At 36.2% G+C, this 13,338-nt stretch overlaps 1 protein-coding gene across 1 annotated transcript in view; it reads right to left on the bottom strand.

The window, feature by feature from the left end:
* The window catches only part of SYNJ1 (synaptojanin 1), a 105,321-nt gene that overhangs the window by 65,130 nt on the left and 26,853 nt on the right, over window positions 1–13,338 (bottom strand). Inside the window, exons 5-10 of the mRNA XM_025214404.1 lie at window positions 11,859–12,084; window positions 9,595–9,678; window positions 7,959–8,020; window positions 7,304–7,400; window positions 4,146–4,315; window positions 3,110–3,191 (exon numbers count right to left, since the gene is read on the bottom strand). Coding sequence (XP_025070189.1) covers window positions 3,110–3,191; window positions 4,146–4,315; window positions 7,304–7,400; window positions 7,959–8,020; window positions 9,595–9,678; window positions 11,859–12,084 — 721 coding nt within the window. The remainder of the gene's footprint in view (window positions 1–3,109; window positions 3,192–4,145; window positions 4,316–7,303; window positions 7,401–7,958; window positions 8,021–9,594; window positions 9,679–11,858; window positions 12,085–13,338) is intronic.

The raw sequence follows: 13,338 nt of genomic DNA, 5'->3' as shown, positions 1-13,338 counted from the left end.
GTTTGCGCTTCCGCGCGCGCGCCCACCACGGGGGGGGGGGGGGGGGGGGGGTGTGCGGCTGTTGACCAATAAAACAGTCAAAGGACCAATCATGGAGGGATGTAGAGATACAGTCATGGAAAGAGAAAAAGAAGCTTCCTCAATGCATCTGTAACATACTGGTAGCATGTCTGGCAAGTAACCCTCTAGAAATATACATAGTATGAATTCTGAATACCTTCAGCTCAAGAGCAGACACTTCTGCAACTCACTATATTTTTGCTACAATTTTACTAATGAATGTAAGTTTCCATCCCTACTCTTACAGACGCTATTGATTAGGATTAATTTTTTTCCCCCCAATAAAAGTATGAGTAAAATTATATAAGGTTTAAATTTAGATCTGCCCTAATGCAGAGAGGTGTCAAAGCTCATGCTTTATAACTTCAGTCCTCTCCCTGGTGTGTCAACTAAGAGCATGGCTGCCTCACTTTTATTTTAATATACATTTAAGAAATTATTTCATTTAAATGAAATTAAAGAAACTCAAAAAGACTGAAAAGGTTGCTTCTCGCTAGCTTTACACTTCCATCTTGCAGATTTTTAACTGAATTGATAATTCAGCCTCCTACACAGATAAATTCAATTTATATGCTCTAATAAAATTACTGACTTCACTTCAGATTTACTCAAGTGTGAAGGGACAAAATTTAGATGCTGTCATTCTAAAACTGCCAATGAATTGAGTGAGTGTAAAACTACCTTTTTGCCATGAAATCGGTACTGATATAAAGAAAACTATCTGCATCAGATATCGGCCTGATGGGGATGATAATTTGGCTGATAAATGCCTGTGCTGCGCGCAGCTGCAGTACATTACTCAGGCAGCGAGGAACAGAGGCAAGTCCGGTGTGGTGGAAGAGGAGGGAAAAGGTGGGGTGGGGGGCAGAGCCACTGCTTGCACCCTGGGAGGGCAGGGGGGAGGAGTGTGTCCCCCCAGATCTGCACGGGGCAGGGCGGGCTTCAGCCAGAGCTGTGTAGGTTTTTCTTAGCGGAGGCTGGCTCAGAGTGGGCGCTGGTGACACTGGGAGGATGTTGCATCCACCCCCAATTTCACTGCCAGTCCGCTGCCAGCACCACTGCCACCAGCCGCAGCCCCAGCTCAACACCCCGCCTCCACCCATGCACTGGGAAGAGCCAGCACTGTGCCGGGTGGCTGCGGTGCTAGGCGCAGAGTGGCGGTGAAATTTGGGGTGGATGCAGCATCCTCCCAGAGCTGCCAGCACCCGCTCTGAGCAGAGCCCCGCACAGCCCCAGCTGCAGCCCACCCCACCCCACCCCATGCAGATCCAGGGGGCACCCCCACCCTGGTGCCCTCCCAGGGTGCAGGCAGAAGCGGGAACCACCTCCCTCCTCTCCCCCTCGCACAAGCCACAGCTCCAGGCTCCCCTGCCCCGCCTGGGCAATACCTGCCCCTGACCCCTCCCTCATTGCAGGGGATGTTGACCTGCACCCCCCTCCTACCCTCCTCCCTCCCCTTCCACCACACGGACTTACCAGCTGGAGGCAGCTGCATCGGAAAAGTATCAGCCCATGTGCCTCCTTAAATATCGGCTATCTGTACTGGCCCCAAAAATCTCTATCAGTGAACTCCTAATGTCAGCCTAACCCAAGACTGGAATGCTTCAAAACTAGATATGAATCTGTAATGAACTGTCAAACCCAAAACCAAATTGGAAACAGGTTTTAGATAAGAAAAAGATCTTTATGGTTATAATCACAATTTTTTCCTTGGCAAGTCAACATGAGGTGGAGTTGTAAAACAGTTTAGTCAAGTACATTGGGATTTTTAAGCCACATAGCTCTTCTTTACTATACCTAGAATGAAGTACATCACAAAGGGGAAAAAAATAAGATTTTCAAAACCCACCCAGAGTTATGGGGCCCAATAAGTAGGATCCTTTCCTTTTATTTTTCTGCGCTCCATGGCTCAAAAACCATGACTGCCTGCAACTCAGGCGGTTAACATGCTACAAAACTTTAAATACTCCAACCTCTGGCTAGATCCACCAAGCATATATGGCTGTCAGGAGTTAAAAACAGTGAAAGAAAGGAAAAAAGGCAAAAAAAAAAAAAAATCAGAGTATATTTGACAGTTAATTATGGACAAATCAGTTGACTAAGGCTAAAATACAACTTGACAGGGAAACTCCCAGTAAGCAAAACTCTCTGTACTCCACAAATCATTTGGGCTAAATTCTGGTTTGAAGTCTATGGACGCTACAGTTTTGTTGGAAATTATAAATGTAAATATTTATAGTAGTACTACTTTTATATTTAATTCAATTTACAATGCCCACAATATTCCATTTGGTGCACATTTTTATCTTTAGAGTTAATTTGATGGAAGAGTGGAGTGTTCATAACCCCTTACAGCTATTGTTTCAGGTTGCCTGAAAACTGGATGTTATTATATCAATTTACATTTTGTTCATGTTTTCAAGCTTTGCTTTATAACTTTTAGTATTAGAAACATTTATTTTCAATGTAAGCAGACAACCAGGAATACAAATTTCATAGAAATTTCATAGGAATTTGGACACTGAATTTGGATGCACCTTGGCCCTGACTAACATTTTCCCTCATCCACAAAACTGAGAAGCCAAGTAACTATGGTTTCCTGAACAACGAGTAGTGGCAGCTTTCAAGAGAATTACCGTTGGGTACCAAAAACATCATCCACAATGCTTACTGCAAGAGCAAACCTGGGAAAGTTTAATTTCATGCACAGAAATTGCCTTGCACATATGCTTTTCTGCAGGACTGAAGCACTATTCCTTCTTTGGAATTTAAGCCTGAACCTTAATGAGGGACAACAAACATACAAGAATAGAAGACATCAGTAGTAGACCAGAAGATTTTTACTGTATGTTCCAAGAACTGAGCTACTGAGATTTGGTATCCTATGCACCTAATGTCATGCTACAAATCAAGTTCTTCCACATGACTTACACATGCTGTAATTCTCTTTCATGTGGAAGATTAAATTGACTCATTAGTTTTAAAAGAGGCATTAGAAAATATCTGCAATGCAAAGTATTGTTGTTAGGCATCTGTATTATTTTCCTACCTCTAAGCCAAAGAAAGCCTGCACACTGTTTGTTCTATCCAGACAGTCCAAGCAATTTGTCCTGATAGTACCACTTTGATATCTGTGCCAAGTACAACAAGATAAAAAATGAAATAACTCAGTATTATAAAAACATCAACAAAGGCAAGGACATTAAGATCTTAAGCAGAACAGTAAATTAAGGTTCAATAATTGCAATAGTATCATTATAAAACAATGCCTGTATAAAGTTGGCAGCAATAGGTTTGCTCTACTAATAGCAATAAATTTGGCATCTGTGTTGACTAGACATAAGCAATTTATCTTTTGCAAATAAAGCCAGTGTACCCTCAGTTTCTTGAAGTGTTCTTTGCTTTCTAGACTAAAGCATTACACTGGAATGAATTTCCTTTCCAGACACCAGGAAACAGAATATGTACTTTGTAAGGAAATTAGGGGGGATAAAAATCCTAGTTTAAATGAAGGATTTGGGGAACAAAATACCATTAGAAAACAAACAACTGGAGGTGTTCTCATATTGGCTGACATTGAAACTGTAGTAAACTGTTATAATACTGAAGCCAACATTTTCCCCAAAATTACCCTGTTTGGAAACTTTGTACAGAAAAGTCGATGAAACAAAGCTACTGCCTGGCTCCACGGGCCCTTCCTCATTCTCAAAAAGATGATCCCATTTTATTTTGCAACATACTTATTTTCCCCATTACTGGAAGTTCACAATAAAAGCTCAGAAGTATTGCTTAATAATACTTAGATGGTTAGATGCTTAATAATACTTATGGCTTAGGTGGCCATAAACTTAAGACAAATAACAACAGATTCAGGATCACTTTAGAAACCCATGCAGACAAGGCATAAATTACATATAAAAGCAAAATGACTGATTCATACTTCTGCCTTAGTTACTGTTTTAGAAAAAAGTAAAGATAATTTATTCCACATAAAAAACTAGAAATGGTTCTCTCTTCTTGGGGCTTGAATAATGAAAAAGTCAGGGTGGCAGCATATTACAATGGAATGGGGAACTGAGTCAAACCTTTTAACTTCCTTTCCATCGAAATAGAAAAATCCACACTCTAAGAATTTTTGAACTTGAGGTTTAAGCATGCTGTGTAGTTTTTCTGCCTTTCCACCTTTAACCATTTGATGATAGTCAAAGTTCACCATTTTGATATCAGTAGAATGTTCTGAAGCTTTCAGGTGGCTCTAATATTGGGGACAGGAAAAATAAGTAATATAAATACACCAAGCAATAAACAAGTTGATGTCACCAACATCAAAATACTAAATCAATTTGTTCTATATCTTCCCCACTATGCAATTTTCTCTTCAGGAAAATGAGCCTGATAACTTGTATGTACTTGCATCATTCTCATAAATAAATGACTGACAGCTAAACTGTGAACTTCTGCCAAAACCAGAATCAGATTTGTGTTCTACCTGCAATGCTAGCATTCCTTAAACAGTGTAGCTCTTACACATTCTGCTGTTAAATGTGTTTGTAGGATTCTCAACCTCCACATAGAAAAAAAAACCCCAAACGAACTGTTGACAGGCTCTCTGATTTTAGAATTTTTATATAAACTGCAGCTTATGGGCTGGCAGTGACTACAGAGACCTGCCTAGTTGTATGGTGCTGGTTCTCAGCTTTCTATTGTTAAACTGCATTTTAAAACACCTAAACAAATTAGTGATTTTTTTAAATATTATTTTTGCATGTAAGCAGTCATCTGATAACATATGCCAGTAAGAGGAAGGAAATTGTCTGCACAGACCTCAAATATAGTCATGCATCAAAGCAACACATTCTACCAAGATACAGTTCAAAACAGAGAAACCTTATCAAACTCTGCATCTGAATTCTACAACTTATTTCTGATACTGAACTGCCTATTTTGTCTTAAAAGACTTTCTATAAATGTGCTTTGGTAGAGTTCCACATTTCTGGTCTCAATGGAACAGAATCTTGAGACAATAGTTTGTAAGCCTGGGCTTTCATATTCTAGATAAGTTAAAAGGAAAGAACTTACTAGATAAATTAAGAATCTGCAAACAAAATTCTGATCTCAGTTATTGTGGTAAATCACTACTAGCTGAACTGAATTGCAGTTTTAACAAAAGACAACCAGAAATGTATTTTCTGGCTAACACTGGTAATTAATTTTGGCTGCACTCTTTCACAAAAGGAATAGTTACTGCTACTACATACGACAGAATTTTACAAAGAAAGAAAAAAAAGTCAGATGTTTAAAAAACAAACCAACAAACAACCCCCCCCCCCCCCCCATTTAGTTGCTCTGTAAAATGGCAAACTGCCTTGGTGCTACAAGTTCAACTGAACAGGCCTCCTGTTCAAGAGATCTGTCTATTTGTTTTATGGAATAATTACAACTAAGGAAAGAAAATCAGAAATCCAACTTTAGAAATATCTATTAAAGACTGTCAATATTTTTAAAGCCACAGTGATAACATTTCCAGAACTACAGTATAGAAACAAATGCTGTAGCAACAAGAATCACCTTGCATACAGGATAAAATAGTTGCATCTAGCGCTGATGGTTAATAAAAGAATTTGTATTAAACCTTCCACTTATGCAAAACTAAATGGAACATGCATCAACAATGAGACCAAATAATTAAGGAATTTAAAAGGCGATCATTAAGGTTGAGAGGTTTTGCTTTGGTTTTTTTGCAGACAGTTTTTTTTATTTTTTTAATCGTAGCTGTTTGATATGCCAGAAGCATATAACCTTAGAAGTAGTGTTGCTGTCAAAGCAGGCAAGATGGACAAAAGATTAAAGGAATGTATTGGAGTTCTTACTGCTCATCATGTATTAATATAGACAGTCACATTGAAAGTATAGTTCAAAATAGCATCAACTGAAAAGGACATTTTGAAATTAGAACTACCGATAATACTTCCTTGAATTCTAGCACTGGCAACATGGAAGTCCAGTAGTAGAAACTGAGAGTGAATGATTATAATGTCCATTTTTTAAAGAGAGAAAGTTTATCAGAACAAATAATTACTTTAAAAAAAAACCAACCTATTTAAACTTAAATTAATTCTCAGCTCTATATACATTTACCGTGGTAATACTGGAAAATAAACAAGAGGAAATAATAGATTTAAATGAACTGCTCAATAGCTAGGGGGAAAAAAGAAAAATTATTTTAGCTAGTACAAAAATAAAAGCTCGCAATTTTTTTTCTTCAGAGTATAAATAGAACGTTAACTGAACACAGGAAGACATTTTTCCTGTAATACGATGGTGCGCCCCTGCAAGCTGGGAGTCCCATCAACTGATGGGACTCCCAGCCGGTGCAGAGGGAGCCTGAGATCATAATCCTGGAGCCCCTCTGCACAGCAATAAAGCATGATGGGATCTGATGATGGATCCCAGAATCACATCTCCTGCTGTGCATGTGTGATTGTGGGGATCTTGCATCAGATCCCATGACGTCTTCACTTGCATGTCTGCCAGAGGCCTTAGTGACACAAGTGGTCTTTGCTATGATAAAAGTAATACAGAAAACTGGAAGCTCTATTCTAATTGATTAGAGCCTTATACATTTTTTTTTATTGTATTTAACTCACTATCAAGAATTCTTGCAAATAGTTTACAATCAAAATAGTGGTTCTTCTGAATAGTGGTCCTTTTTTCATTTAAAGAAAACCATTCTATTTAAGCCTAAACTACTGTATTGTTGGGCAAAAAGTACTTCATACCCATCGAACATAACCAAGAATTACTAAAATATAATTCTGGAGAAAAACTTTGCGTATCTGAAGCACTCACTATACTCCAAGCAGCTGTTTCATATTTACAAAACATACACATTTTTCTTTAGACATAAACCACTATTTATGGGAGGCTAATTTTTTTTTTTTTTTGGTAATCAGTGAATAGCTACATAGTTTTTTTGCTGAAAAATAAGAGCAGAGATGAAGAACACACTAAGCACAATAGGTTGTAATTACAACTATTTCAACATTTGTTTCATTTTATTATATCCTAGGGACTACCTTTGTGAGCTTTTAGAATCTTTGACTAAGCAAAATGGATACAGCTTTATTTTAACAGTAGGCAGTATAACATGCTTGCTTCATTCTTTGATGGCTACTTAACAGCCTTTTAAAAAGACAAACAGATTCCAAAAATATCCACAGGACCAGATAATCGCTATGTTTACCTGAAAGGCTTTGCTAAGCATGTGCTCTCCTTCTTTAGCCCCAAGTAAATTTACAATAATTTGCTTGCCATATACATTTTTAAGGGTTCGGAAATGCCTGTTAACAGAAGAAACAAACAAAAAAAAAATCACACTCACCTTGTCAGGTAGAAACCTAGCATAATTATTACATACCATATAACATTAATCAAACTTTGCCTGGAACAGTAAAGAAGTATTCCATTAACGGCAGCAGCCATTTTACTAGGATGGCTCTCAAGGAATCAATCTAACCCAATAACAGCAAATGGCAATTGACTACTATTTAATTAGGACAATAGTAGCATAAATTCTTCTTAACGGAATATGTGATCAGTGCCAAGAAGTCATGATACTTGGGCCAGGTGTTTTCAGGTATGAAATGAAACTCAACTTCAGTTGTACTATAGAGGCTGCCAAACAAAGTATTACAAGAAAACATTTATGGATATAAAAGTTAGTCTCAATTTGGTATAGTATTTTGCTATCTGAACATTATTCATATTCATTTAAGCACATAAGTAGTCCAAGTGAACTTTAACACATGCTCACTTCTTTAAGTGTTTTGCTATACCACAGCTCTACTCAGTTAAGAAAAATCAAGTTGGGGGGCTGGGGGTGGTATCCACTACTTCACCTGTCAAAAGCTGGTGCGTTAGCTTCAAGTCCCCTAGACATTCTGACACGATGAGATCCCACCTTTAATCAGAAGAGTAAAATTAATTGCCTACTTAAACATTCTTTTTACATCATATACCTTACTTTCTATATGCATTCCTTTACACTGGCTTCACTTAGATTTATCTTCTATATTCTGAAGAATATCTTTGATTCAACCTCTTCAACCTTGCTGCTTAATTACTAAGGTCCCTCTACACGTGCAGGTAAAGATGTGATGGGATCCAATGTGTGATACACACAGTAATGCCTCCTGCCATATGACACATGCAAGACAGGAGGTACAATTATGGGACTGTGCATTAGATCCCATCGTGCCTTACTGCCAGTGCAGGGGCAGCCAAAAAGAAGCACGCTCCCACAACTGAAAGCCCTCTCAGATGCTGCGATCTTCCAACGAGAGAGAGAGAGAGAGAGAGAGAGAGAGAGAGAGAGAGAGAGCTTAGAGATAGCGGCAGCCCTGAGACACTGGTTCTGGAAGCTGAGGGGTGCTGCCAAGACCCAGACTGTAGCTGCTGGGGCTGAGTTGCTTAACTATCAGCCCCTCAGTTGCTTAACTATCAGCCCTGGCTGAGCATGGTACAGCCCCATAGCTGGGAGCCTCAGCAGCTAATTGGGCTCCCAGCTGCAGGGGAGACCCTATTACATGCGCAAATTAAAGCTCAATAGCAACCAGCTATAAAGCTAATACACATTTTCAAGGTCTAACTTTATAGCTGGTTGGAGCTTTTTATGGCACGATAACTATACTTTGCATGTGTAACTGGTCTCAAGGTAATCATGCAATTAACTAGTTAATTGCTTAATACCTATAACAGGTAGAGGCGGCCCTCCTTCCATACTATAAATGGAAACAAGTATTCTATGGCCTTCATACTACATTTAAAAATTCCTAATTCTTGACTCTGACTTTAATTCCTTTTTACTAGGATTCTTATTTCATTCTTCTTTCGTAAATTTTAAAAATACAGGTTCTTCTTCCAAGAATGTTAGGGCTAATCATATTTTAGTCAGTGTTTCTTAGTCTGACAATTACTTGAATTGAATAATACAAAGCAGTCTAAATCTAGAGAAATATATCCTTTTGTATGTTCTAGAACCACCTGTTCTGTCAGATAATTACTTATATTAAAAAAGGAAGAATTCAAAACTTTAGACCAAAAGATGTTAGGAGTTTTAGAGAAAAAGCATATTCAGCTCTTGGAGGAAATAATATCCAGTGACCCCAGAGCAATGCCACCAGTCAGCTAGCTGCAACACTGACTGGCTCCTAAACAGAAAAATAAGTAGGCAAAATAGCCTACAATGGGGGCACCATGGAACAATTTGGCTTTGTGACGGGGCCAGGTAGCAAGTAGCTGTACCCATGTTGCAGCTGGGGGATGGGGTGGCAGGGAAAGATGGCAGAAGAAGCCGGGTTGAAAATGCCAGCTTGCCTCAGACCCAGTTCAGTTTGTTCTGGCCTGCAACTCTGAAAAGTTGCTGACCAGTGGCCTAAATGGTATAATATGAGAAGGTATTTTAAAAGAAAAAAACTACAGCTAACACACAAATTACGTAGATTTAACATTATATTCATATTATCTTCTATTTACCTGCAGGCCTGGCTGCTCCCAAAATAATGGAACAGATCCACGAATTTGGATGAAGGAAGACACACAATCATCTAAGAAAATCACCTGTTGCAAAGGAACAATTGGGGAGTTGGAAAAAGAATGTTTTTTAAATAATCTAAAATATATTCAAATATACTGCATACTCCACAGGATAAGCAGAACTGTCAAGAGTTATTTTTAAACAAGTAATATTAAAAAGTTCTTATTTATGAACTAAACTACTTGACAGCAAGCAGCCCATACTCCACACGCTAATTTTGACTTCAGAAGAGTTTCATTTTGTCCCCCTGTGAAAACGTAATAGGACAAGACTGATACTATTTACAACACTTATTTCATATGTACCTTTTAAATACATGTATTAGTAATATTTAGGTGTTAGATAACAGAAGACCTGAAGTTTCATGTTATTTCTTCTTCATAAATCTCATTTAAGAATCTTATAAAACCAAATGTTCAAATCAAACCATCCTTTCAAAATCATCTTCAAGGCTTTCTTTAAAGTTCCTCTGAAAATTCTGAATGGCATTTTGGTTTCCTTTTCCTTATTTATTTATTTCAGTCCACTCTTGTTTATATGAGCAAATACAATTTATTAGTTTATGGATCTACGTTTATTAGTTTAAGACTTTTGACGTTAATTTATTTCTGTTATAATGCTGAAGGTTTTAATATACATTAACCCATTGTTTAGTCAAAGTTTTTAAATCTGCTACTCTATTTTAGCCAGAAAGCTCAAAATTAAGTCCCACACTAAAAGTAACATGCTCTCAAATGTTATAAAAACAAACTATGATTCAGTAATATGACAATTTGAATTCAGCTACGTTCAGCTTATGAATTCTGGTTATCATGATGTTACTATCCACGCCCATGCTCTTATCCCATGGTAAATGCAAGATGGCTTACTCTTCAGTGTGTGCTTCTACATGAGACAGTAATTATACAGTAGCTTAATAACACTGCATAGTAGCATGCTGGGTGAAACCTGTGCCAATATGCTACTGTGCAGAAATATTAGGCTACTGCACAGTGCTTGTGAAAACCCATGCACCGGTGCTACTGTGCAATAGCATCAGTTACTGCGCATTGACTAAACCTAATGCACAGTAACTGCGACTTGTTTACATGGCCCTATCCCTAGTGTTGATACTAGAGCTGAAACTCTAGGGTACTCAGAGACACTCAGCAAGATGTGCTGGGCATGAGTGAAGGTATGTTTTCATATCAGGGATTGTGTTTAACCTTGGCTGCTCCTGCTGTAGTAAATGGAGGACGACCTGCAGTGGTGGGACAGGGGTAGTGATAGAATGAAAGACTATCTTTGATTTGGACATCCCAGAGGACTGACCTAAGTCCAAAGAACACTGGAGTGGTGAAGAAAACAAGGCAGGGAAATGAATACAGGGTTTTTATTATTTATTTAGATCTATCTTTTGTGTTAAGTGAAGTGTAGCTGTGCTTACAAGTTGCTGCAAAGCTCCATGCATCCGTTTGTTTTGCCTGCTTTGTTTTGCCCTGAATAAGTACTCTGTAAACTGCAATTTTTCTGTGCATCTTCAGTTATGGAAAATAAAAGCATGTTGAAGCAACTTAGGAAACTGGAGAGTCAAGCATTGTTTCAGGCAGCTAAGCTATGTGTAATCCCACCTCTGCAAAGGAGGAAACAGAATCTGTGTCCAAGGATCATGTTAGAGAAGCCAAGGAAAGAAACTCAGATCAAGGGAAGTTTAAGACCAAATGGGTCTAAGCAGTAAAGACCTAAAACACAACAGCCTAATGAATATTAGCAAGTGAAGCTTTATTTATGACCATGCGTGACAGTTAACTAATAAGTGACCTGATAGAAAGTTATAGTGCTACCTGTTGACCACCCTCTGAAGCAAACTGAGAGAGTAATTTTCTACTCACTAGGGGAACACTGAAGTCACTGGGACTCCACACAACTGCAGGGATTCTGAGACATGATTTACCCACACAACTGCAGGACTGGGACTCTTGGCAACCATGTACTCATGATAGAGCAATAAAACATAGGATGATTTATACTTTCATGTAATTCGGTATAATAATTTACAAATGCAGAGCAGATCCTCAGTTAGTAATTTAACTGGCATCAAAAGAACTACACCAATATCTGGCCCACAATTACCAGATTAAGCGCAACAAGCCAACATTTAGTTACTATCTACACATTGTTTACACTGAATAGATGCAGATAAGCAACACAGAATGCATCATACCTGTTCAGTTTCAACAAAATTAGCAACATGACCATCATCATTTGTTCCCCGTACATTAAACCTGGTCCCGGCTCGTTCACAGCTTAGTCGTGAAATGAGGCAAGCCTTTGCCTGTTTGTGAGCTGCATAAATTGTTCTAATTTCAACTCCTCCACACATGAGGCGCAATAACCAGTCATCACAGTTCACACCATAGTGCTTAAGATGTAAATGAAGAGACTGGTTCCTATCAGAAAAAGAAATAGCTAAGATTTATCACTGGAAATGAAATAAAACATTGCTCATTTTGTTTAGGTGCTCATTTTGTTTAGGTAGCTAGCTTAGTTCTGGAGCCATTAATTATGACCAAAACAGGGAACAGGAAGAAGAAAATCTCTGCTGTAGATAGTGCACAGCTTCCAGTTAAACATACTTGAAAGAATAAGACAGTAGCTTAGAAGTCTGTAAGATGTCAGCTGATATTAGTGCTTCAAAACAACTAAGTACTGTGTTACCTTAAGCAAGCTTAATTTGAACAAAAACTGAGATGCCCCACACCTTATTGAGAACAACGTATGTGGTTACAGAACAGTCTTTAGGACCTGGGAACATGTCCTGAAGACTTAAAAAAACTTTTTTAGTAGGAAACTCTCAGAGTACAGGTCTATACATACTGTTTTGGCTCTGAGACATCAATCCAATATCTGTTCTGATTACTAGTGATATGGTAGGTATTTGGCTTCTGAAATGAATTCATAGTCCATGTATCGCAAAAAAAAAAAAAAAAAAAAAAAAAAAAAAAAAAAAAAAAAAAAAAAAAAAAAAAAAAAAAAAAAAAAAAAAAAAAAAAAAAAAAAAAAAAAAAAAAAAAAAAAAAAAAAAAAAAAAAAAAAAAAAAAAAAAAAAAAAAAAAAAAAAAAAAAAAAAAAAAAAAAAAAAAAAAAAAAAAAAAAAAAAAAAAAAAAAAAAAAAAAAAAAAAAAAAAAAAAAAAAAAAAAAAAAAAAAAAAAAAAAAAAAAAAAAAAAAAAAAAAAAAAAAAAAAAAAAAAAAAAAAAAAAAAAAAAAAAAAAAAAAAAAAAAAAAAAAAAAAAAAAAAAAAAAAAAAAAAAAAAAAAAAAAAAAAAAAAAAAAAAAAAAAAAAAAAAAAAAAAAAAAAAAAAAAAAAAAAAAAAAAAAAAAAAAAAAAAAAAAAAAAAAAAAAAAAAAAAAAAAAAAAAAAAAAAAAAAAAAAAAAAAAAAAAAAAAAAAAAAAAAAAAAAAAAAAAAAAAAAAAAAAAAAAAAAAAAAAAAAAAAAAAAAAAAAAAAAAAAAAAAAAAAAAAAAAAAAAAAAAAAAAAAAAAAAAAAAAAAAAAAAAAAAAAAAAAAAAAAAAAAAAAAAAAAAAAAAAAAAAAAAAAAAAAAAAAAAAAAAAAAAAAAAAAAAAAAAAAAAAAAAAAAAAAAAAAAAAAAAAAAAAAAAAAAAAAAAAAAAAAAAAAAAAAAAAAAAAAAAAAAAAAAAA

The sequence above is a fragment of the Alligator sinensis genome, unplaced genomic scaffold (assembly GCF_000455745.1).
Source record: "Alligator sinensis unplaced genomic scaffold, ASM45574v1 scaffold996_1, whole genome shotgun sequence".
In the NCBI taxonomy this organism is placed as follows: Eukaryota; Metazoa; Chordata; order Crocodylia; family Alligatoridae; genus Alligator; species Alligator sinensis.
Note: the sequence above shows the minus strand (reverse complement) of the source record. Positions and strands in the feature narration are given on the sequence as shown.